Source organism: Podarcis vaucheri, assembly GCF_965113315.1.
Source record: "Podarcis vaucheri genome assembly, chromosome: 8".
In the NCBI taxonomy this organism is placed as follows: Eukaryota; Metazoa; Chordata; class Lepidosauria; order Squamata; family Lacertidae; genus Podarcis; species Podarcis vaucheri.
In genome coordinates this window covers 27,355,705-27,382,035 of record NC_138766.1, presented here as the reverse complement: position 1 = coordinate 27,382,035, position 26,331 = coordinate 27,355,705, and the positions used below count along the sequence as shown (strand labels likewise).

At 39.5% G+C, this 26,331-nt stretch overlaps 1 protein-coding gene across 1 annotated transcript in view; it reads right to left on the bottom strand.

Annotated features, from left to right (window-relative positions):
* The window catches only part of GMDS (GDP-mannose 4,6-dehydratase), a 294,024-nt gene that overhangs the window by 198,307 nt on the left and 69,386 nt on the right, over positions 1 to 26,331 (bottom strand). The window contains exons 5-6 of the mRNA XM_082234602.1: positions 3,118 to 3,310; positions 2,505 to 2,609 (exon numbers count right to left, since the gene is read on the bottom strand). Coding sequence (XP_082090728.1) covers positions 2,505 to 2,609; positions 3,118 to 3,310 — 298 coding nt within the window. The remainder of the gene's footprint in view (positions 1 to 2,504; positions 2,610 to 3,117; positions 3,311 to 26,331) is intronic.

The following is a 26,331-nucleotide window of genomic DNA, read 5'->3' as shown; positions in this document are numbered from 1 at the left end:
ATCCGCACAACGGGGTGAGATCCCATTGCTCTGTCCCAGCTGCTGCCAACCTAGCAATTCGAAAGCTCACCACAGCAAATAGATGCTGCGGCGGGAAGATAAACGGCATTTCTGTGTGCTCTGGTTTCCGTCACAGTGTTCCGTTGCACCAGTAGCAGTTTAGTCATGCTGGCCACATGACCTGGAAAAGCTGTCTGCGGACAAACACTCCCTCAGCCTGAAAGCGAGATGAGCGCCGCAACCCCATAGTCGCCTTTGCCTGGACTTAAACGTCCAGGGGTCCTTTGCCTTTACCACTGCAGGCCCAAATCTAGTATTTGTGGGATAAAATGTATGTGAATTCACTGTTACAAATTTGAGCAAGAAAACTTATTTTGTCTTAAAGCTTGGGGGGGGGGACACTTATCAAGTATAATGAAATAGTAAACAACTACTTACTATTCTGCTCAACCCCCCTTTATTTTGACTCCTGAATGACCAAGACTATACTGAGAACATTCCACCATTTTCAGGACGTATGTTATTACTATTTGCTCTTTTTCACCTCCCACACTACGTAGGTGTTTTAGTGTTCGTAAAGTTATGAAACTGAATAGCTCTTAAGCAATTAAGAAGAACAATATTTCTCTCCCTTCCAGAATTACAAGATATGCACGCATTTCACACTAACTATTTGGGCGAAATGGCACTAGTCTCATCCGAAGAGCTCTTCTGACTGCTTTTGTTCATGTTCTAACAGGAGCAGAATTGAATGCATTTTTGGACAGAAAGTTCTTGTTCATCAGTAAGTGGCACACACACATATACATGTACACACATATTTCTAAAAGAAAAAGGTCTGTAACTTAGAATCTCAGGCTCCCAATATCCAGTGGGATAATAAATGTATCAGAGAGAACTATAAGACTGGAAACTCAGTGGGAAGTAGTCTCAGAGCTGGGTAGAATGTCAAAGAAGCCTTGCAGATCAAAGGCAGTGATGAATACAGAAATCTTTCTTCTTTCTCAAAACCATAACACACTCTTTAAAGAGGCACCCTGACCTGAAAATTACTCCATATGAAATCTAGGTTACTCCCAATTATAGAAATATCAGAAACCGTGCAGGACATTTTTGGAAAGTTGGATGATTCATATTACAAACATTTTATTTAATTTGAAAGCAAATGTTATAATTAGGCCAACAAACCTCTGTTCTTTTATATAGCAGCAAAGGTCCTAAATGGTTTTCTCACCTTTAAACCTCTAGTATTCTTCACTCTTGCATCAAAATAGACTGCTTGTAAAATGATAGCAGAAGCACCCCTGTCTGACTTTTGGGGAGACAGTCCCCCACTGTCCAGGGATCATTATGAATCACTCTGAGAACCCTGTGGAAGGATATTTGACTTATTGCTGCCATTCAGAAATGGGAATGGATGGATGGCAGCTGAAATACATTTAAATAGTGTAAAAGTGCCGTGGAAAAGGAGTGGCAGTAGGATGCTACCTTGCCTCGTTTTATTTATCAATTTTATATCTCCGTTTCAAAAAAAAGTTCTACAATAATGAACGTGACCCTTCCTCTGCCGCCGCAAGAACTTTATTGGCCCAAAGATGGTAAACACAAGATTTACCGACCATCCAGGAGTGGGAGGTGAAGATGATAGATTTTGCGGAACTTGCCAAATTGACAGGAAGGATCCGGGACCAAGAGGACCAGAGATACAATAACAATTGGAATAAATTTATTGAATATATAAAGGAGAACAACAAAAATATTAAGACACTAGCAGGACTGGAATAACACCTCCAATGTAAAACAGTAGATTTATGACAATAATATACGCAAAAAGTATGTGATGTATATACCAGCGGTCAGGAGGGAGGGAAGTCAAGACTCGGCAGAGTCAAAGGGATTATAATGTGACAATAAGGATTGTTGGAAAAAGAATGACATGTTGAAAACAATAAAAATTTATTTAGAATGAACATGACGCTTCCTCTCTTTCACACATACACACTGACTCACTCTATCTCACACACATTTCCCTATCTACCCCCAGAACCCTTTCAAACGATGGAGACAGTGGAGCACAGTAATCAATAGTCTACGGGTGTTTTTCTTTTTTGTGCCCTTGATTTGATGTGTATGGATCCTGGCATATTTTTCCTTATAGTTAATGAATGAAAGAGCACAGGAGTGAGGCTGTCAGAGGGTGATCTTAATATGAAACCTGCACTAGGTGAGCAATAGGTGCTGCTATTAGGATAAACCCTATCATTGGGAATTGGTTATTTTATTTCAGTGACATAGAAAGTTTGCAACTCCATCAATTCTGCTACTGATTCCCCCCCCCCACAGAACTATTATATAGTGTTTTGAGCCTGTCCACAAAATGAATAATTATTTTATATGTGAAAGCTTTCATTATGTGAGTATAGAATTTATCTTGAGACCGGTTACAATGCATTCCTGTTCAGATGTGCACAAGAGAACGCAGAAATTTTCAATATTTTTCTTACCTCTCCTGGGACTCTCATGGTTGAAGAGAATACCATTCACAGCAAAGAGATTGTAGGCCTCCCTGAAGTTCACCACAATCCAATATGCATATAGCTTGGCTGCCCCTATAACAATAATTGTAACTTATTTATTGAAAATGTTAATTTAACCCCTCTCCAAATAAGCGAAACCACATTATTTCCATCTTTCCATTTCCATTTTTATTTCACAAAGAGAGATAATGCTTTAAGGAAAAACAAGTAAGGTTTTTAATGGAAATGGTAGCTTACATCCAACAAGCAGTGACAGATCACATTCACGTTGTAGGATTTGTACTGGGTAAGAAATGTGAAAAGAAAAAAATGCAGAGTAGAATGTAGAAAATGTTACTGCCTTCATTTTAAACTTCGGTACAAAAGCCTTCAGTTTTAGCAGGCCAGCTTGTAAACTGTCGTTCCAAAAAATAAGTTAAGATCTAAAATTGGTTGCAACCTCAAGATTTGTGATGCCAGACTCCCATTTGCCTCGAACATTTGTGCCTCCATCAGCACAAGTAGCTTTGTGCTTCATGGCAGCTAATTAGGATGCAATATGTAGGCAGGGACAAGCATAGGCATAAGCTGACATACTTACCATACGGTGATCTGGGATAAAAAGGAGTGGTCTCCTTTTGCGGTATTTCTTGCACTTTCCCATAAAGCTCACTTGTTGAAGCTTGGTAGAACTTCACAGAGTCTATGAGGCTGCATGTCTTGATAGCATCAAGTAACCGTAAAGTGCCAATTCCATCAACATCAGCAGTATATTCAGCCAAATCAAAAGATATCTGTGACGGCAGAAAAAAGACAGAACAAACACTAAAATACTTGGCAAAATGTTTCAGCATAAAACTGTTGCACTTAAGGTTTCAACCATGCTTATTGGCAAAACTGCAAGATTGCACACACACACACACACACATTTGCCTTAGGCATATGAGGCATTTTTAAATTTAAATTTTTGCAAATTTCATTCTTGCATGCATATAGATGCAGAGAAATATATATGGAGCATCAGATAAATGTGGATCCTTTTCTCATGGATCTTTGTTCTATCCTATTTCCTGAAGAGAAACTGGCTGAGTGTGTGTTGCTATGCACTGATTTCACTTCTAATCTGTACAAAGTTATTCATTAGACTGATATTCTAATCAGTAAACTTGTTTTAGTGAGCGCTTCAGGTTAACCTACAATGACTGCCACAAAAGTATAAAGAAAAGAAGAATGTATTTTGTTTGCTAAATTACCACCACAATTGCAAAAGTTGCTTAACACTGAAACTGAGAAGGCTATTGCCACCACCATTCACATTACAGAGGGAATAGCATCTTGACATTCAAACTTTCATTTGCAATATGAATTGCTCTGCTTTAGAAGCAGAAACAAAATTTGCCACTTCGATTCAGCAAGTCGGAATACACTTAAATGTACTTTCGTGCAAGTCACACGAATCATTCTAGAAGCCTCACACGTCTTACGTCTTTTATCACCCGCATGGCTGTTGGAAAATCGGAAACTAAAGCTTCTTCCACCTCCGCCACTCTGCCAGATGGAGCTTTATTTGTTGAATTTTCCCCTATTCTACCACTATTAAAGGCACAGGAACCTTGCCAGAAAAGGTGGCAGCGTTACCCACAACTCAACATTCCCCATGGCTACTGAGAGGACTCCCCAAGGACTTAGGTATCTGGATATGTATTAGCAACCTCTCTAGGAGCTAAAGCTTAATATAGACAGCTGAAGGACAAGGGATTGCCTTAAAAAAAAAAAAGAAGACGACTCAGCTGCAAAAGGAGAAAGATAGGGAAAGCCTGCATAAGGCTGAAAACCCTAAAGCAAATAGAGATTTGTGGGTCTGGTTTACTGAGAAACTGCTTTTATTACAAGCTTGTGTGTGTGTGCGCGCGTGTGTGTGTGTATAATATTGGAAAGGTCCAAAGGTGAAGTCATTCTCTATTCACTGATGGGAAAATGAAAGAGATCATTAAGTGGTTGTCATAGCAGGGGCAGCATAGTTGGACAGGATTGGTGGTGCTGGCCTGCACAAGATTCCCAAGGGGTGACCATACCACCCTGTCCCCTGCATATTGTTTTCTTTTAAAAGGCTGAGAACAATTACCCCCAAACTTTGCCAGGACTGACAAAATATTGGAGTCAGTATAAGGCAGTTCCTTATAGCCCTATAGAGTTTTACACATTATTTCCTACTGAAATATGTAGATGCTTTTTTTGTGTGGGAAGGTTCATGTTTTTTTCACACCGTGCAAATTTTGGATGTCTTTGCCAAATTACAGCACTGCATATGAGCCCCACAGAAAAGTATTTTTAGGCCGCCTACTCACATGTACCTATTTTATTAATGTTTTGCTTTGCTATAGCCTACAGTCTTGGTTAGTAAAAAATGTTTTACATTCACTAACCAAAATACGCTTCAGGTTACATACACTTCAGGTTACATACACTTTAGGTTACAGACTCCGCTAATACAGAAATAATACCTCGGGTTAAGAACTTTGCTTCAGGATGAGAACAGAAATCGTACTCCAGTGGTGTGGCATCAGCAGGAGGCCCCATTAGCTAAAGTGGTGCTTCAGGTTAAGAACAGTTTCAGGTTAAGAATGGACCTCCAGAACGAATTAAGTACGTAACCAGAGGTACCACTGTATGTGAATAGATTGCTTTCAGGTGATTCTTAATTACTATAGGTGTTTTCAGATAAATGACAAATTCAAGGCCTCTGTATCTTCCTTCCAGACAGGGATGGAATATTGGCATAACACTATATTTATGTGGAATTCTACTAAAGAAGGAAGTATTATCAATGAGCAAAAGCTTTCAATTGAAGATATGTGTCACGTCTAATTGGGACCTGCAACAAAATGTTGTGATGTATACCTTGTGCATTTGATGTCACCCAGTCTCCACATACCAGTATGGCTAGAACTACAGCACTTTTTTGGGGGGTTGGCTTAAATTTCAAACAGCAGTCAAGTTTGAGACCCCTCAACTATACAGAAGTTTCCTTTCAAGGGTCACCTCATGATTCCAGCCTCCCTTATTCCATAACCCCATGGCTGATGGGAAGCAGGATGTTTGGTTTCCTTCAGCTTAGCCAGCCAACCAAGGACCGTACAAATATATAGTCCTCTGACTATTATTGTTATCATGTGGAACCAATATATTTCAACATAGTTTTCTATATCACCAACTTTAGAGGAAGTGACATACACAAGCAGGAAGTATTCACTGAGATACGGTGTCAATTGAAGCCATGTGGTATAAATGCAATAATATAGAATCATAGAACTGTAGAGTTGGAAGGGATCCCAATTGTCTTCTAGTCCAATCCCCTGCGATGCTGGACTATACAGGTGGATCAAACCTGTGACCTTGGCGTTATCTGCACCACGCTCTAACCAACTGAGCTAACTGGTCTGTTTGTTATGGTTTAGTTTAACAAAAGCATTCAGTGAGCTCAGTGGTACCTCAGGTTACAGACACTTCAGGTTACAGACTCCGCTAACCCAGAAATAGTACCTCGGGTTAAGAAATTTGCTTCAGGATGAGAACAGAAATTGTGTGACGGTGGCAGCGGGTGGCCCCATCAGCTAAAGTGGTACCTCAGGTTAAGAACAGTTTCAGGTTAAGAACGGACCTCCAGAACGAATTAAGTTCTTAACCCGAGGTACCACTGTAGATCAATACATCCAATTAAAAGAAACAAGACACATAAAAAAATACTACAGCCTTTACTTAAACGTCCCACCTGAAATGCCTGTTGCAAAAGGTAAATCTGCATAACTGTAAACAAGCAGACTGTTAAAATTTAAATGAAAAACTCCTAACATTCTCTCCCACAAAAAAAGGCTGGGAATTTTAACCTGTACTGCTTAGGGTTCCCACTACTATGGGAAAGAGGAACACAGAACAAATACGAAACAAAATAATACACAATACATCAGCTCTCCCACTCATTGCGAGGCTTGGAAAATATCCTCTTGGAGGGACATGGGCTGGGAGCATGGCTTGATATGAGGTGTTCTCCTCTCCCCCACAACAATATTTAATCCAGGTGTCTGCTGACTTGAGCACTTCTGCCAAGTTCAAATCAAACAGAAGTTTAAAGATCAAAAATAAAATAAAATATAGCACTTGGGAGTTTGCCAGCAGAGTCCACAATATAGGTCCGCCGATATCCTCCCACAATCTCCCACAATGGTACCTCAGGTTAAGAACTTTGCTTCAGGATGAGAACAGAAATTGTGTGGCAGCGGCGGCGGGTGGCTATCTATCTGTGCTCATGATGACAATATAGCAGGAGATCTAATGGTAGACAGAGCATTCACAGTTCCTCTGCTTGTCAAAGTTTTCTGTGACATCACAGCAGTTCGGCCATATGACACCTACGCCCTATGAATCACCTAGTTTGCATATCAGGTGATTGGATAAACGTTATGGGTTCTGGTGGGATTATACTCCCTTCTTATATTTTAAATTTCACTGCATCTATTATGTTTCTGGGTTCACACACACTATCTATGCACCTTCGCTTTTAGTCTCTCCATCACAGAAGAGCTTTCATAAAGGAATGAAAAGATTTTACAGCAATAAAATACTGGTGTGGAGGAAACAACAAGGAAAAATATAAGGTGGTATATTAGAGAATGTAAAAACTTCAGAATGGCTATTAACCTTTGTCCCAAGTATGTATTCACACATGCAAAACAATCCTAAGCATGTTTATCCGCAGCAAAATACAGCTGAGTTCAAGAGAATTTACTGCCTAGTAAGAATGTTTAAGATCGCACCCTTTTGCTATTAATTTGAAGGAGCCGAGGAACTATCAGGTTATATAGGGCAAGGAATTAATTTTTTTTTTAGCAAATTGTTTGAAGCCTCAATTAACATAAATATTTTAACAGTGGGAGAGAGAATGCTAATATTTTTCAACATCATTTTTCAAGAAGCTTATCACTCTCACACACCCAAATTCTGTAGTGCAGCCAGGGAAGGATTTACAGTTTGAAATGTTCCAACATCAATGATCAGTGACACAGTAAAGTTTTCTTATATGGTGAAATCCAGCTGTCCTAAAGGCTTTAAACATGTTTTCCCCTGTTTTTTAAAGCCCCAAAGGGTGGTTTTGCAAAGTCACTAGAGAACCTTAGCAAGGGAGTTGTAAAAGGATAACCAATTCATTTTGCTTTATAGGAGTCATGGGAATCAAAGACAATGAAAAAATTGTGGGAGGGAAAAGGTGACTTTGAAAATTTCCTTTCAGTGTTTTGTTATTAATTTTTATACAGGCAGCTGAATAAATGGCTGGTTGACATCTAATTCCCCTTTAAAACGTTGTGGAAGGGGGGGGGGATTCTTGGGTTGTCTTTGTTTTTATTTTTAGTATGTGTTTTGTATTTTTTTTATACAGGTACTGTGATTTTATGTTGTGAACTGCCCTGAGATTGAGGGGTATAGGTCGGTATAATAAACAAACAAACAAAATAAATTCTTTTAATCAGTCTTTTTATTTTTAAAAAGGTAGCTTCAAGTATGCAGTATATCATGGTAGTTCTGTAAATTTACCACTATATCTTCAGAGTGGGACTATTTAAACAAAGAAAACTGACAATTTCTGAAGCAATGGACTAGCTTCCTTTGAATTAACCAGACTTAACCACCATCTGCCACTCTGAACAGCATAACAAAGCGTTGTTGATCTAAATAATTTTCTTTTTCAAACTCTTCCTCCCAGTCACATAGGAGGAGGAAAGTGGGAGTACACAAGCCTTGGAAAAGCTAGAGCCATTCACGTTGAAAACCATGACTTAGTGTGACATCAGAACATTTCTTACATCAGTACAGTGACCCATAGATCTTGTTCAGCTACCTACTTTTTGCGCTGTGATCTCAGCGCTGCACTGGTTCATCCTGCTGCAAATGCCAGGCTTGACTATAGTAGTTCACACTGATTTTTTTAATTGTAAGGTTTTGTGGCATTTTTTGCTAATAGTTAAGCTGTGTATTGTATTTATTATTTGCTGTTCACTGCTCTTGGGATGTTCAGTGGTTTATAAATATAATTAAAATGAAAGTGAGTGAGAGAGAGAGAATATCCATCATATAGGATGGAACTTTAAAAAGTTAAGTTTAGGACTTTGAGAATTTTCTAGTATGTGAGATGAAACTGAAGTTTCCATAAATATATATATATTTTAAGAAGGTAAATAAGGTAATGGAATTCTGCATCAGTACAAGATCTAAAGAAAACACACAGAGTATCTCAGAAAGAAAGGAAACAGGCATGTTACAGATTTGGGTTACAAATTCGAGCACATCACTGTTTTAAGTTTCATTTACTGTGACTCTCCACAGCAGTTTTATTAAAAACTGTCAGTACTTCTGTGCTTTCCTTCTTATTAAAATTGCTGTTAGAAATACAGTGCTCAAAGTAGATATAATTTTTCCATATACTGACAGAGTTTAATACATTTCACAAATGAAACATACACCAAGGTGCAATCCATCGTTGTCTTTAAAGGTTCAGCAAGTACAATGAAAGGAGAGGTTAGGAGAAAGTGAGCAACTTTTTCATCAAAAAACCAAACAAAAAAACACTGCTATATTATCATCTGTCAACTTTTAAAGGGAGGAAAGGGATTAAGGAGGAAGGTGATCAAATGTATTCTACTTATACCCTTGGTTATAAGAAAGAAGACTGCATACATAAGGACCTACGAGTCTGCTAGAGGAAGCCAATGGTCCATCTAATCTATCAGCCTATTTACACAGCGGCTAATCAGATGTCTGTGGGAAATCCAGAAGCAGGACCCAAACACAAGAGAGCTCTCATTTACTCTGTGGGTTTACAGCAACTGGTATTCAGAAGGATGCTGCCTTTGACCATAGAGACAGAGCATAGTCATCATGGCTAATAGCCATCCAAGCCAGTGGCCATCGCTGTGTCCTGAGTGAGCAAGTCCCACAATTTAACTATGCACTGCATGAGGAAGTACTGTCTTTTATATACCTTGAATCCCCCAAGATTCGACTTCATTGGATTCATTCTAGTGTTATGAGGGAGAGAGAAACGTATCTGTCTGCTTTCTCCATTTCATGAATATTTTTTATAAACTTCTATCGTGTCACCTTTACTTGCCTTTTCTCTAAACCACCAAGTGAAGTGCTCCTCTTGAACATCGTGCTAAATACAGCAAGCACTACTAAGTACAGAATGAGCCCATTATACTGCCGCCCTTAAAATTAGTATTATTTTTCATTCTTATATTTGTGCGAGAGAGAAGCTGAGTGCAATTTTCTGTCAGATTAACTGACTAAAGTGAATCCCATTCTCCGTTCAAAACAGAATGCAAGCTCGTTTTGTCTCCGTCGGCTCACAGTATGTAATTTAGAAGCAACTGAAGAAACTTTAGCTAAGATATGCAAAAGTAAAATATACCCAAATGCCTTAAATATACACACACATTTAGGAAGGAAGGAAGCAAGCCAGCCAGCCTGCCTGCCCACAAACTTATGTAATTACTTGTGTGCCTCTTCTACCTATTTTCAAACACTTGTTACCTTCCAATGAGAAATCTCAGCTCAGAAACTTAGGGTCTTTTGCTACACCTGTCCAGTTAACGTAAAGAGAAAGTAATATATGAACTAGGGAGTAGCCCATATTTAGGTATAAGAAGTCTACAAAATATATATACACAAACACTAACACATGGAGTATCTGTTAAGAGAAGCAAAAGTATTTGCCTGATGCTCATACCACCTCATGTTTAATATTCTGATTATACAAGAATAGGCCTTCCTTCCTTTGGCTCCTAACTGATGTAAAAGAGGCAATGTCAGTGTGCATCTTGACAATGACAGCTGCTGCTAGATGCTAATGGAAGCATTTTTCGTTTTTTTGTTGTGTGTGCTTAGATTTTGTTTACTTTGCTTTCTTTATCCTTAACAAACAACGTGTACAACTCTGGTGAAAGAGTGAACGAAATGCAACAGATTTGCACTAACCGCATCCTGTCTCCTACGTAAAATAAGGGAAGGTAACACATGCAACAACTTTCTATAATATACAGTGGGTGTTATGAAAACACAGATTGGCTAAAGGATTTAAGAGTTGTATCCAATATTAGTCAAAGCAGACTAACTGAACTTAATGGACTCTACTAATTTAGGTCCCATAATCTCATTGGGTTTGCTCTGAGCAGAACTTAGTTAGATACAGTCCATAAGATATTAATGGGACAAGTTATGTCATTGGATGCCAATGATTTAAACGGGGATTGAGTGCAGCTAACTTAGACCGGATCCAATAATAAACACCATCATATCTTTCAATTTTTGTTTTTATGTATAAGTCAGTAACTTGGGGGTGTTTTCATTCTTCAGCAATGTAATGTAAAACAAGCAGTGAAGTTTACAAAATTTCCACACATTTCAATATACATTGGCTCTCTGTTTTAAATATAGACACGTCTAAGCATAAATAATTATAGTGTGTTCCAAAATAGCAAGCAGACAAGTTCCATTGAGTCACAGAAAATTAGTGCATCTTGATATTTTCAGACACCTTTTTTTGGCAACATGAAAGAGGAAAAACCTTCCTAGTAACAAGTATGTAATTCTACAGTGGCTTTAATCCAATCTATTTAAAAACACCATTTCAGTGTTATACAGATCCTGCACAATTTATAGGGAGTTTCTTATGCTACATAACTCAAGTGCATTACAAATTAACAGGCACCCAAGAGCACACAATACAACATGGAGATAATTTAATTTGAGATTAAACCACATAATTAACATAATTGCATTTGTGTATGCTTAAAAGCATTACTGTTCCCTTAAACTATCTATTGACAAGTTTTGAATCTTGCTCCTTTGAAAACCATTAAAAACACTGGTCTCAAGAAAGCATTGAAATGAACTGAAATGTAAACTATGCACGGTAATGGAAACATTTGCTAAATATAATTTTTTAAGCACAACTGCGGCTCCAACACTTTGGCCACCTTATGAGAAGAGAAGACTCCCTGGAAAAGACCCTGATGTTGGGAAAGATGGAGGACACAAGGAGAAGGGGACGACAGAGGACGAGATGGTTGGACAGTGTTCTCGAAGCTACCAACATGAGTCTGACCAAACTGTGGAAGGCAGTGGAAGACGGTCTGGGAATCAGCGTGTTTTTACATGAGTAGAATGTGTGCTTTTATGTAAACTGCATCTCTGGGTTGTTTATGGGGCATAGGAATTTGTTCATATTCCCCCCTTCAAAATATAGTCCGGCCCCCCCACAAGGTCTGAGGGACGGTAGACTGGCCCACGGCTGAAAAAGCTTGCTTTCCCCTGGCCTAGGGATTGTGTTTAAGATTCCACCCAAAATCTACATACCCTAAGAGTCTGAAGGCAGAGATCTGAACACAACCGTTTGGATGTGCTTATCCATAATTGTACTTTAGTTACCAATAAGGGCATTAGCTATCATGACAGCAAAAGCAAAGCTACTTCTTTAAAGGGGTAAAACCTAAATAAGCAATTACAAATGCCTACGAACCTTATTTTCAAAAAACGCACACCTTATTCCCAGTCAACAAGTAATTCGTGCAATTAGGTGTGTTTCCACTTCATCTTATCTGGGAGAACAATCTTAAGCAGTATTACATTTCATGTAAACAACTGAGTGAACAATAGTGGCACTCAAAGTACCATACCACAACAAAAATACATCTCACCAATGTTTTATCATTCAGCTAATAAGATAAGCCTTAAAAGGACCTGTGTTGTTAGCTTCAGGTACCCAAAGGCAATTTGGAAAATGTCTTTCTCAAAAGCGAATTTCCAGGCAGACTGTGTCTTATAGTCTTTCCCCCGTCCTCTGCATATCACAATTCTCACAATGTATATAGCCTGTACACGTCAGAAAGCTTAAGTTGAGAAACAATGGATTTCTAAAGACGAATACTAATAAAACACCCCAAACATCACAAGTACGACATGGCTAAAGGTAAGCCTCTGAATCCTATCTTATGAGAAAAATTTCAATAACTGAAATAGAAGCGAAACTTTGAACTTGGGTGAGTCTTAAGGTTGAAGGAACTCTTACTATTCCACATAATTACATACAACTTCCAAACTGTGAAGCTAACCCAAGGAATCATATAGACTAATAGCTTGTAATTTTCTCTGTAGAGAAAAACATGGACCTGAGAACTTGTAAAGAGCTCTTCAGTAGTATAGGAGCCATCAGAATGATCCAGATGGCAAATTAATCTGAATCTGCTTCTTATTCCTACAAAATTTATGATTTGCAAAAAGGTGGGTGGGCAGCAATCTGAAAGCCTGGCATATGCAGAGACCACAGTCAAAAAAATAATTTGGCTATCCAGAAAACGGCTACAATATCAGGGAAAATAAAAAAATTGCCAAGACCAGGCACTTAAAATTCTGCTTTACACTGCACATGGTTTCTTAAAGGTCCAAATACCACAGGAAATAAGTGCTTATCTGTGAGAGCCAGAAAAACAACAAAGGTAAAGGGGTTCTTTTCTATTCTTTTGCTGTCCTACCCCCAACTGTGAAGTGTTTGGCGCTTCCTCTTAGTCCCAGCCATTTCGTAGTGCATTTGGCTTTAATCAGGTGGAGGGCAGGAACTCAACATCCTGTAGCCTTGCTCTGATTAGGAGGAGTCAAATTCTACAAATTGGCAGATTTCTTCCTTTACCCTTGCTTATTTGATGAATCATTTGTTTTAAAGTATTTCAAAAGGAACATTAGAGGAGAAGCAGGCTCGGCTTGTTACCATTTTCAAGTCTATTTATAACTACCCCACTGACAAGAATGCAGACCGTTTCACCTCCATAAACCAATATTTTAACAGCCCTCCTAAATTAATGCCACAGAGCAATTATGCTGCAGAAAAATGTGCTGACTACTGTAACCACCAATCTATGAGATGTCATAAACAGGGTACAAAAAGCTAATGCAAGTTAGTGGAGCTCAAAGGCGATTTATTGGTGCAAGGTCTAGCAATTTCAGTGGAACTCCAGCGCTGTGAAAATTATTTCAGGAGGAACCGACTGATAGTAGCTCTCTAGTGAAATAAGTAACCAAACAAACCCGTGTTGCAAAAAGAATGTCAGTGATATCTAGGCGACACGATGACCATGTACATACACAATAGACAAACTTTATAGAATTCCTTCAAACCATAATGAGTCCAAAATGGAATCTTTAGTCTCAAAGTCTCTGAAAATCTTAAAATGCAGTGATGTACCAGACTTTGTACGATGAAAGACAAGCTGTGAAGCTTTGTGTATTCAGCAAATATAATGTCCAACACTGAATAGTGATTCTGGATATTGACTACTGTTGTATAGAATTTTTCGTCAGCGTGGTGGGAGGATATAGAATTGCTTCATAAACCCATCTTATTTCAAATGAATGTATGTAAATGAAAATATCAAATGCTTATGTAATAATATAGTCATTGAATTCATTTGAAATAAGATGGGTTTATGAAGCAATTCTATATCCTCCCATCACACTGACAAAGAATTCTACGCAACAGTAGTTAATATCTGGAATCACAGATTCCTTTTTGGACTTATTATGGTTTGAAGGAATTCTATAAAGTTTGTCTGTTGTGTATGTACATGCTCTAGTGAAATAAAGCAGCTCTCCAGTGACACTCTTTAGAAGTGGAGAGAACATCTTCAATCTCCATGGTAGATCACACGCATTACATGCAGGAGTTCTAGGTTCAATCTTTGGAATCCCCAGCAGCATGGCTGGGAAAGACCTTTGCCCAAGACTGAAATCAATCAGTCTAGAAGAATGGTAGACAACATGGAACACTCCAGATGTTATGGACTACAACTCTAACCATCCTAGACCATTGAACATACCGACTGGAGATGATAGGAGTTGTAATACATAACATCTGGAGAGCAGCACAGCATCTCCTGCACTGGATGATAATAGATGGACCACTGGACTTATTCAGTATAAGGAAGATCCATTTGTTCATATCCCCATGGGTGCTACTTGAATACACTAGCCACAATAGGATTTTTGAATATAAAAATGGTGTCCTCTTTTATAAAACCTTTTTTTCGGGGGGAGGGGGAATCCTTGGAAGTTTCATTCTATTTCTCACCTGCTTATGCCTCCCTTAGGACATGAAAAGATACACTCATTAGGCAGCTTGGCTTTAAATGGAGCTTAATTTATTGGGGGAGGACAGTAAGTTCTTGAGGATACAAAATATCAATAATAATAATAATAATAAAACCCCTTGCAAACTTCTGAAATGATTTGAAATTAAAGAAGAAATTAGGACATTGCTGTGAACTGTCTCTTACATAAAATTTACAGTAGCTGCAATAACAAACCAAAGAGATCTGTATTCTTCCTTAACTCATAAGCATAGTATTTGTATTCAATGCACCACTGAACACACACACACTGACCTGCCTCTAAAACGATCATTTCGCTTTGTATCTTCTAGTATATGCCTTCTGAGAGGGAAAAGCAACCAGTCTCACAAACTTCCATACTTCAAGTTTTTGGTTTTTTTAGTTTAAATCTGGATATGCCTTCTGTAGCTTTCATCAAAATCACGTCAACTCCCACCTCTGGCCATTGAATGATGAATTAAAAGTTTAACATTTGACATTAAAAAGGGAAATCTCTTCCAACAAAATCAGCTAATTTATATGGCACTCACCTAGGGATTGAGTAGGAGTTAAATATTACTAGAAGGGAGAAAAATCAAGGCTTTAATTAAAGTCCATGATAATCTGCAGTAAGGATGAGCAGCAACAATATTTTATTTTTAAAATTTATTTTTAAAATTTATATACCTCCCTTCATCCAAGGATCACAGGGCAGTTTACAATATTAAAAAATCACAAAAATATCATAACAAATGAAACAATAATATCCAAATCGGTCAGCCTGGATAGCTCAGCTGGTTAGAGCATGGTGTTGCTCAGCTGACAATAATACTTTCTATCAGCAGAATGGAGACAAAATATTTTTTTTGGCAATTCCCCCTCACAACTAAATCTGCTCCAGAGGGTTGCAGTGCCCTCCAGTTGGGAGTATGGAGGGTAGAAATGCGGGAGACAGGGGTAATGGCTGAAAATTGCTTCCCTCCCATTCTGCTGACAGAATACCATACCATCAACCTAACAGCATCATTGGATACCACCTTAAGGTTTTCTAGATGCTTTCATTTATTTTGTGAGCTGCCAATTACAGAAATGTGCTTCTAATTGATTTTTAATGTGTTATATAACCACATGCCTATTAGCATTATATTATGAGATGGATAGATGTAGAGTGACAAAATACATGCTGGCAAGAAATTTAACCGCAGCATCTCATGTATTTTCCTTTTGTAAATCTGGATGTCAAAGTTATGGTTTCTGACATCTCCAGAAATTATCTCAGCAAGTTATAAAATCACTACAAAAAATAATATACCGTAATAGCAACCCCGCTTGCCCCCCAAACCCATCCCTTTTCCCGATCTACTATTTATGCTGTATAATAGGAAAAATGTGATATTTTCTGAATTTTATTTGAGTTTGTATTTTCTTGAATATCTTACGCATGGAACAAGACAGTTGACCGAACAATATAATTTAGTAGCGTGGGACAAAGGTCATTTGGAAGGGATGTGCCTTTAAGAGCTTACAAAGGCCTGCTTCTAACTTCCCTATTATAAAAGGAAGCATCTCTCAGTAAAGGAAGGATGCTCACTTTAAATAAGGAAATGAGTTTGCAGGATGTGCACATGCTGCTTTCTATTAAGGATCAGCAACTTCTACACACACAAAAGCAAATAGAGCTCTTTTATTTTAGGAGATTAAGCCCACTTATGGGCTTACCTGAAAATATATGAAGGGAACGAAATGAAAGTGATTCAACAGGATCTTTCGGCTGTGAAAATTGTCTCTCATATCTAGCTACTTTAAAAAAAAAAATTGTCCAGTAGCACCTTAGAGACCAACTAATTTTTTTCTGGGTACAGTGGTACCTCGGGTTAAGTACTTAATTCATTCCGGAGGTCCGTTCTTAACCTGAAACTGTTCTTAACCTGAGGTACCACTTTAGCTAATGGGGCCTCCTGCTGCTGCTGCGCCACCGGAGCATGATTTCTGTTCTCATCCTGAAGCAAATTTCTTAACCTGAAGCACTATTTCTGGGTTAGCGGAGTCTGTAACCTGAAGCGTATGTAACCTGAAGCATCTGTAACCTGAGGCACCATTGTATAAGCTTTCGTGGGGATGCAAACTTCTTCAGATGCACTCTGTAGATGAACTTCCATTTCATGCGGCTCAATGTGGGACCTTCCATGGTTCTAGATTCAGGTAGGTAGTCGTGTTGGTCTGACACAGTCGAAATAAAAAAATTAAAAAACTGACCAGTAGCACCTTAGAGACCAACTAAGTTTGTTCTGCATATAAGCTTTCATGTGCATCTGAAGTATCTGAAGAAATGTGCATGCACACGAAAGCTTATACCCAGAAGAAACTTAGTTGGTCTCTAAGGTGCTACTGGACAATTTTTCATTTTTTTTATTTCGACTGCATCAGACCAACATGGCTACCTACCTGAATCTGTATCTAGCTACAGTTATGTTAAGGTGTTGCATTTTGCAATAGACTATGCAGACAGACAGCAATCACACAAACGAGATACAGTGGTACCTCAGGTTAAGTACTTAATTCGTTCTGGAGGTCTGTACTTAACCTTAAACCACCGGAGCATGATTTCTGTTCTCATCCTGAAGCAAAGTTCTTAACCTGAAGCACTATTTCTGGGTTAGCGGAGTCTGTAACCTGAAGCGTATGTAACCTGAGGTACCACTGTATTGTAAAATGTAATATGAGCACAGATAATACATTTTGTATTATCTGTGGTTGGGGATCCTCAGCACGATTTACTTTTTGGACCTCTGTATGCATATGCTGGAAAACATGTGCTTCATTCTCTGATGGATTGAGGCAAAAATCCAAAGAACCATTAAACAAGTTCTGTGTGCCCAAGTTGGTTTGGAATTCGTCCTGAACCAAAACTCCCCCTTCCGTATGGGGAACTGATTCTAAAACTGAAGTTTGTGATACGAAATTGGAAAAAGCTATTCAAATTGGGGTGGGGGAGTAAAAAATGATACTATGCTAGTGCAACTCAGTTGTGTGAGCCCAAGAAGCACTTTGGATCCTGGTTGTGTACTCTTATGAACATGTCTGTATGTAGATTTCCTAGAAGACTAATTGTTTTCAACCATTGAGCACATCCACCCTCCATAGTTACAATCAGAGAGAGAGAGAGAGAGAGAGAGAACACTGTTAGTTCTCGGCTATTGTGAAAGTGTTGGATTCTGTCTATTATTGAGGTATTGTTCTCGATCATGCGATTAAGATGCAAACTAACCTAGTTATAACAACTTATTTACAACCAGCGTGGCATTTCAGTGCAGAGCTAGATAGAGTAGCATGAAGCATTTTTCCATTTCATATATTCTTATCTATAACCACCTGTGTGTTTTGATGCCTTTAAATCTCTTGTGTTTAATCAATAAAATCAACTAATCTGAGCCCTGAAAAGCACAGACACGAAAGACAAAGTGTGACAGAGAATCACGCTTTCAACTTCCTTCTTCAGTTCTATGAACTTTACAAGGGTGAAAAAGGCAGCCATCCTCACCACCTCATGACCAATGGGACAGTTAGTGTGGGGCTCAGAGCCTTATGAGCACGAGGTGAAGACCTCAATGCCACCATTGCATCCCCAGGAAACACAATGGTGATGTCTGGTGTATGTGATTTAGCAGTTTGCCTTTATAGCATCTGTATAGATTTCTTGATTCACTTTTCAAACAATGAAGCTTTTTCCAACACATTAATACCCTACAGATACAATTATTTAAAAAGTTAAAGGTGGAAACTGTGGGTAGAATAGATTATAAGGAGTCCTTCTCTCTGGGTGTTTGTGTGTGCAATATGTGATATAAATATAATAAATAAAGAAATATTTTACATATTGCACACTCACCCACTAGTAATGCCTCAATGCAGAAAGATTGACTGGAGGATGAACTGGACCTTAAACTTACATTTGACATGTACCAATATAATTATGGAATTTGAAATGTATAATAGTACAGTGTGGCATGTAGTTTACAACATAGAAAGTATATTGTTAAAAATGCTTGTTTCTGAAAATTCACGCAGTGCCAATATTGAATAAATGGATGGCTTGGGCTCAGTTCAGCTGCTTGACTTCTGTTCAAATTCCTTGGGTGGGGTGGCACACCCACAAGCTACCCTATGAAAGTGATAGTTGAATAGCTAGCAAGTTGCACGCGTAACTGCTTCAATTTACTAGACCATGGTAACAGTTTTTTTGAGGTACTGGAAATCAGCGCTGAGTGCTCACTGGAAGGACAGATCATGAAGCTGAGACTCCAATACTTTGGCCACCTCATTAGAAGAGAAGACTCCCTGGAAAAGACCCTGATGTTGGGAATGATGGAGGGCAGAAGGAGAAGGGGACGACAGAGGACGAGATGGTTGGACAGTGTTCTCGAAGCTACCAGCATGACTTTGACCAAACTGCGGGAGGCAGTGGAAGACAGGAGTGCCTGGCGTGCTCTGGTCCATGGGGTCACAAAGAGTCAGACATGACTAAACGACTGAACAACAACAAAATTGTGAAAATGATGTCCATTGAAAGCCCAAATCCCTAATGGGTTGCCAGTTCATCCAATGAGAGTGGCCGTGTAATCCAGGCCAGCTGCAAGTCCACCAGCAGCTCCACATCACACGGTGACCCAAAAAATATCAAGTGGACCACAGTTATAATGAAATTAACATAAAGATAACAAGAAAAGAAACTGACAAAGGTTTAGAGAGGGAAATAAGTTTTCATCAGGTCTATCTCTTTACTTTCAAAAGAGGCAATAGGAGTACTTCAGTGCAATGATACGTCCAAGCAGAGCCAACCAGCAGAACTATTATATGTTGTGAAGGACCTTTTCTATCACGGTCTACAGAATGGTTTCGCACAAAGCCACGGAAGCCCTTTGCCACCCATCTGCAAAGCACTTTGCAGAAAAAAAGCACTCAGATCCACTGTGACCTGGACTACTGTTTGTTCCAGAGAAGACCAGGAGTGCTATTTATGCCCTGTTTACTGAATACATTTCAGTTTGTACCAGTTTGCATTTTGTTTGTCTGCCTGCCTTTCTCCACTTTTATTAGTGTTCGTTTGCTGCCTTGAGTCTCCTTGAGGAAATAGGTGGGGGGTAAAATTTCAACATAAAACAAACATGCACAGCAGACGTATTATGGCTCTCCAGCTGTTGTCTGACTCTAACTCCCATGCTAGCCAATGGTCAAGAACGATAGGAGTTATAGTCCAGCAACATCTGAAAGATCACAGGTCAGCCATCCCATAGGACTATCTGAATTGGTCCTAAGGGTACCATCCTATAGTTCCTGTGAAGGCATTACAGGGGCCATGGAACTTTTCAGATCTCCCTATCTAAAGGTAGAGAGATGAGTCCACAAACAGAGAGAGAGAGAGAGAGAGAAGGAGATGCAACTTCATGAGCCTCTTCTTCAATGTTGGAACTCAGATGTAGGAGAGAACAAAAAGGGGAGGTACCAGAAAATGCTGTGGCTGTGGATCAGGAGGATGCAAAGACTTCTCATTTCCCCAACATCACCCTTGAGCAAAGGGGAAACTTCACCAGCCCTGAATCTAACCTAGTGTATTTTTCTTCCATTAGTTCCAAAGGAGAGAGAAAATGCTTTTGAAAGGGAAAAAAGCCTTCAAAAGGAGGGAGGAAGAAATGAGGAATGATGCTCTCTCAAACACACACATTTTGCCCTGCTGGCACAAGTCTGCCAGGACTTTGACGGTTCATCTGGCTTTGATTCTCCCTCCTCCAACAGGGTAGGATTGCTCTGCCACTGTAAAACACAGACACTGAAATGCTTACTTATTTTGCTAGGAACTCAGGACTTGCGGATTTTAATGAAACGTGTTTAAAAATCGGTGTGCTTCCTGGAAGCAGCCAACATGATCAATCTTTGGAATTTAACTATTTATCTATTCAAGTACTTAACTTTCCTTACATATAAGATATGAGAAACTGCATACAAGTAATGTGGAAATAAATGCACCACATCTGCACTGAGTTATCTCCGAGATTGCCGAATTGAGGCTAAGAAATTAATCAAAGAATGTTTTGACTGTGAATTTCTTTTTAAAATAGAATTAAGCAGAAATAGATGCCCATGTGTTACTGGCTTGTGGTTAAAACAGACAAGCGTTTTTTGAACGAAAGACCTTCTTCTAAAAGGCTGCATCCCATCCTGCTTCCTTTCCTCTCATCCCCCTTGTCGGCCCAGTAGTGACATAAATCGCTTAAGAGATCTATGATTAGAGATGATTAATAAATATTCTAAATACATAAATAAATGCCTACACCAGGGATTATACTAGGAAGATTTAATTCTTCTGCATATTTTAAAAAATCTGTTGCTCTTGCAAGGCATGCCTTTGAAATATTCAGGATTACTTCCACTTCTGTATCCAGCGCCGAGTGGGTGGATAAATTGAAGCATACACTGAATATGAAGGAATGAGTAAAAACAAAATGTGGAACAGTATACAAGAGAAGAAGGCTGCCTTTGTCAAACAAGACCTACATTCATTCTAAAAAATCACAATCTTTGGCTCTTTCGCTGGTTTTCACCACTATAGTCTGCTTATCAAAGCACTTTATCAGTGGCAAAGGGATGTGGGCTAACCACTTCACTCAGCTTCAACTTCCCAGCTAGCAGTCTGTCACCAAACAGCTGTTTTTCAATATGTACACTATGTGCTTCAGAGCTTGCTCTGAGCTCCTGACAAGAACAGCATTGTATTATGGAGCTTGTTCATGTTCGGGATTGGTTTACTTTAACCCTCAAGAGGAAAGAATCCAAACGTTACTTGGAGCTTTTAATATTTTAAAGGGGGCCTTCAGCACCCCCAAGCAACCTGTACGTTGTTGCTGCAGTAGTAGTTTCATAGTGCATTATTTGTAGATAAACTTCAAGACTTCTTTAGAATTAATGCATTCCTTTCAAAATTAAACAACAACAACACCACATTTAACCTCCACAGATACATTCAGGTAGTTATCATCCTTATAAGCTGGGAACTGAGCCTCGGCTGATGCTACATGGTAAATTAATTGTGTGTGTGTGTGTGTTCCAGATTTGTGTCCAACTATCCATCCCCAAATGATAGTGCAGTCTAAATCCACCTTGTTTCGAATCATCTATATTGGCAGGATGGCATAAATCAGAGGTTTTCAACCATGAGTCCACGGCTCCAACTCCATTATTTCTGTGGCTCCCCTGTGGGGCTCAGGAGCCCAGTTACGTCACCCCTTGCCTGAGGAGCTGGCAGCCTCTCACCCTTTTTAAACACCCTTGTGGAGTGTTCCCTCAGCCTCCTCTTGTCTCCTCTCTCCTTGGGAGTCCTCTGAGCTGCCCCACACCGCCCCAAAGAGAGGCACCTCCTCACACTGCCCCACAGGGGCCTGGGACTTGTCTGTCCATTCCCAATAGCAAGGGCTGGAGGACTGGCGGGCTGGGCTCCCTCACCCACTGGCTTACATACTCTGAGGCCGCCTCAACTCCTGGCAACCCCTGGCCAGCCCCAGAGGCACCATTTGCCTGGGGAGCTTGAAGCTGGGTCTGCTGCAACAAGCAGCTGTGCAAGCCTTTGGGAGGCAGAGACGTGAGAGGGCATCAGAGGAGGAAAGAGGGACAGAGGCCAGTGTTGCCCGTGGCACCCCTGACCACCCTTCAAGGCAGCCCAGGGTGCCACGGCACACTGGTTGAAAAACACTGGCATAGATGTTGGGAGAACTGCAGGGAACAGCAGCTGGTAGGAATGTGGAACAGGGCCTTTTGGGTGAAAGCACTGATTGTGGAATTTCATCCAAAGGGAGTTAAGACTGTCCCTTTCTCTGTTGATCATGAGAGTAGGGTTAAGACCTTTTTTTGTTCTCCCAGACTTTTAGAATGTCTTAATTCAATGTGGCCATGGTTTTTTTTTTTTAATATTTTTATTGGGTTTTCACATTTTATATAGACAAAAGCAAAACACAGAACACCAAAACAAACATAAAAGACGACAAACATGTACAATTTCTTAACAACTTATTTTCTAACCCTGGTCCTTGACTTCCCCCCACCCCCACCCTTGCCTCCCTATTCCCAAATTTATGTCAGCAAGTTGGCATTTCCTTTTCCATCTTAATATTAATCCTTTTATAAAGAAAAACAAAAATAAATTTTCCCTAAGTTGGACCCCAATTCTCTTCCCTCGATTTCTCATTTTTTCTTGAATAATTTTCTTATTAACTAAACCCCCTGGTCTTGAGTGTTGTTTGAATTTAAATGCTTCCCTCTCTCCCATCCCCGGTTTGCGTCCTTTCCCAAGACATGTCCAAAATAACAGTTTTTAGCCTGGGTTCCGCACGTCCGAGGCTCTCAAATCTCTTTCAGTCCCTCTCCGCCGGTTTTGTTGGTAGTCCTTTTTGTCGGTCATCGAGTCTCGAAAGAGTTCCTTCACAATCAATCCAATCAGTCCATAGTCTCTTCCCATATTTAAAAACATCTGCTGAAGGATTTCCACGAGGCCTGAGTCTTGATGATAATCAAAATCAAAGTCTATGTGGAGGCCCCAATTGTACTTCTTTATTTCAAGTTCCTGAATTCCATAAACTCCCGGGGCCTCCACTTTCGTCTTCTGTATCTTTCGTAGGCTTAAAATGGATTTAATCCAATAGTCTCCTTGCTTGTATTCTCCAGATGTCGGCTTCTGGTTAGTATTTTCCCACTTAACTTGTTCTCTTTCTTGTTTTGTCTTCTCCTCTTCTTTGTTTATTATTTCGAATTCAGCTGTGGGTTCTTTCGCACTCAAGTCCTCATTACATTCAGCAGAGCTACTTGTTTCAGAATTCAAGGTCATCAGTTGTTTACTCACAGCTGTAGTCTGCTCCTGTAAAGTTCCCACCAGTGAAAACATCCTTTCGATTTCTCTCAGTATCTTTCCACCCACAGCCATTGTAATTCCACAGAATTCCCCCTAGAGGGAATCTGGTTACTTAATGTTCTTTTCTCCAACAATCCTCTGTCCTGTTATTGTTTCTTTGTTTCCAACAATTTTGATTCAATTGTAACTCCTTTTAATCCGGAGAGATCTTAGATAACAATTTTTCCACTGTTAACAGTCCATTTGACAGCTTTGACAGCTGTCAAATTCTGCTCCTCTATACAGGCTCCAAAGCAGGTCGCTCCCGGGCCCGGGAGGGAGGGTTGTTTACACCAAAACAAAGTCTCTTCCAACACTCCACTCTCCTACTCAAATTTGCCTTTCCAAATCTTGGAAGTTACTGTCTTTTTGAAACTCACCCTTTACAGGGTAGGCACTCCAGCTTAGCTCTTATATCGTTGCTCTGGATCGTCTGCAAGGGGGGGGTGGGGACTTCCTTTTAGCACACCCCCCGGTCGTCTCAAATTCAGAAGGTAAAATTTTTAAAGTTCAGTTCCAGATTACTCACGGGTTCTTTTTTTTTTCAGTCCAAATTTCAAGGAAGGAAGTCAGCGCTCTCCAGTTATGGCTCGCGGCTTCGCTCAGCGGCGGTAGCGATCGACTCTCAGTGCCGCGCCGTCCCCCGTATCCCCTCCGTAGCCTTTAAAAAGGCTCTTCGTGAATCAGGGGGGGTGCTTAAGGCACCCGCCGAGTCTTCAGTCCGCAGGCTTCCGCGCCTGCGGTTTTTAAGGGTCCCCGTGTCGCCGGCACGGCAAAGACCCATCCACCGCTGAGCCGATTCCCTCCGGAGCTCGGAGGGAATCCGCCATTTCCAGATCGCGCCAACCCGGAAGTCCCAATGTGGCCATGGTTTTACCCGTTTACTCTGGTTCTGAATGCTCTTTTTAAATGCATTGCCTTTAATTTTAATTTTATTGTTGAAAACGGCATTAGAGGGTCTTTTCAGAGTCAGGAGGTGTCATTTTATAAACAAATAAAAACAAATTAGTATAGGTAAAGATTTCATGTATAATCTTGAGCCTGTTGTACATAGTATGCTGTGAGCTCATTCATTTCGAAATACTGTTGATTGATTCACTGACACGTGACAGCAGAATACACAAGCAATATACTCTAATACCCCTCAATACACTTATGATATCCTTCTTAAAAAGTAAGATTCAATTATGAATAGAGTGTAATTTTGGTTATAGCAACATGCTAACATTTTCACTGCGAAAAGTATTATAATATATCTTTTGATCTTTATCAAATATGGGAGTATAATCTAGCTTGAACCTTTGTACAGGTACCTTGGTTAAACACAGAATTTCCTATTCCAGAATTAACATATAGAGGTTTCAACCAAAGGAATTTAGTCAATCGTTGTTATTAGCTTTGATACCACCAATACAACTGAATAATCAAGTTCACCTTATTGTACCTGCAGGTATGAAAGAGATTCTTTATTCAACAGAAAAACCCTGTTAAAAATAAATGCAGTTTAATGAAGCAAACTTTGTCACCTTCCCTTTAGGAAGTGCTCTCCAAATAGCTGAAGAGAAACAGAAGAACTCTTTGCTTCAGTTTCTAAATGAATGCCTTGTTCAAATACCTGGCCCACTACAGTTTTTCCCCTCAGTGAAGTTGTCATGATTTACCTGGGATACAGAACAAAAACACCTTCTGACATCTTCTATATCATTAAAAATGATGTGTAATTAAACTCACAGACTCGTGCCAAGCTGCACTTTTTGTTTTAAACTTTCACCTGTGCCCTTCTTTTCTGCCAGCCATTTACTGAAGAGCTTTATTGTTTACCAGAAATGTTGCAACTCTTTAAATATATTATTTTGTTAGCCACACTCTCTGGGCTGTTTGCAATAGGTGGTGTTCAACTCGATCTTTACACTGAGGAGATCCATTAAAATTAGTGGACCTTTGTTAAATCATGCACAATCATTTCAATGGGTCTACTCTGAGTAAAATGCAGTTGAATGCCACCCAAAGTTATATACGCTGTGGAGCAGATGATTTTTTCATAATAGTCAAAATGATAAATTCCAATTGCACAAAAAAGCTAACATATCTAAAAAGTCAAGATTTAGATTGTGGTTTGGTTGCAATAAAGTTTTAGCATTGTATAAGTGTGTTAGATTCATTCATTACAACTGGTTAATAAAATGTTTATAATTCTACACAGTTTGGCTTCCATTGACAATTGCATCTAGTACACTACTCTAAAATTAATCTCCAGCTTTGCTAATATAAAAATACCATATTCCTCTTTACTGTCATGTCAGGATAAAATTGCATTTTCAAAAATAGGAATTCAGCCACTGTGTATTTCTTTGAAATAGCATCCCTAAGGTATAATGTTATCACCTGATGAAAAGTTCTGGTAAACTTAAGAAGTCTCCACAATATTTTGGATAGTCCTGAATGAAAGCATTGCCTTACTACAGATTTTGGAACAGTGGGAATGCACCAACTATAGGATTCTGATTCCTACAACAAACGGCCTAATTATTTTACTTATTGCTCATTTTACATGTTCTATATCCCATCTCCCTTCCCTGATACCTCTAGAGTCTTCTTCATCTGCTTTCAAGACATCTGAGTGCTTTACCTATAACTGTTGCATCTTCCTTCACATTTCTTGACCGATTTCAGTTAAGGGTGAAGAAAG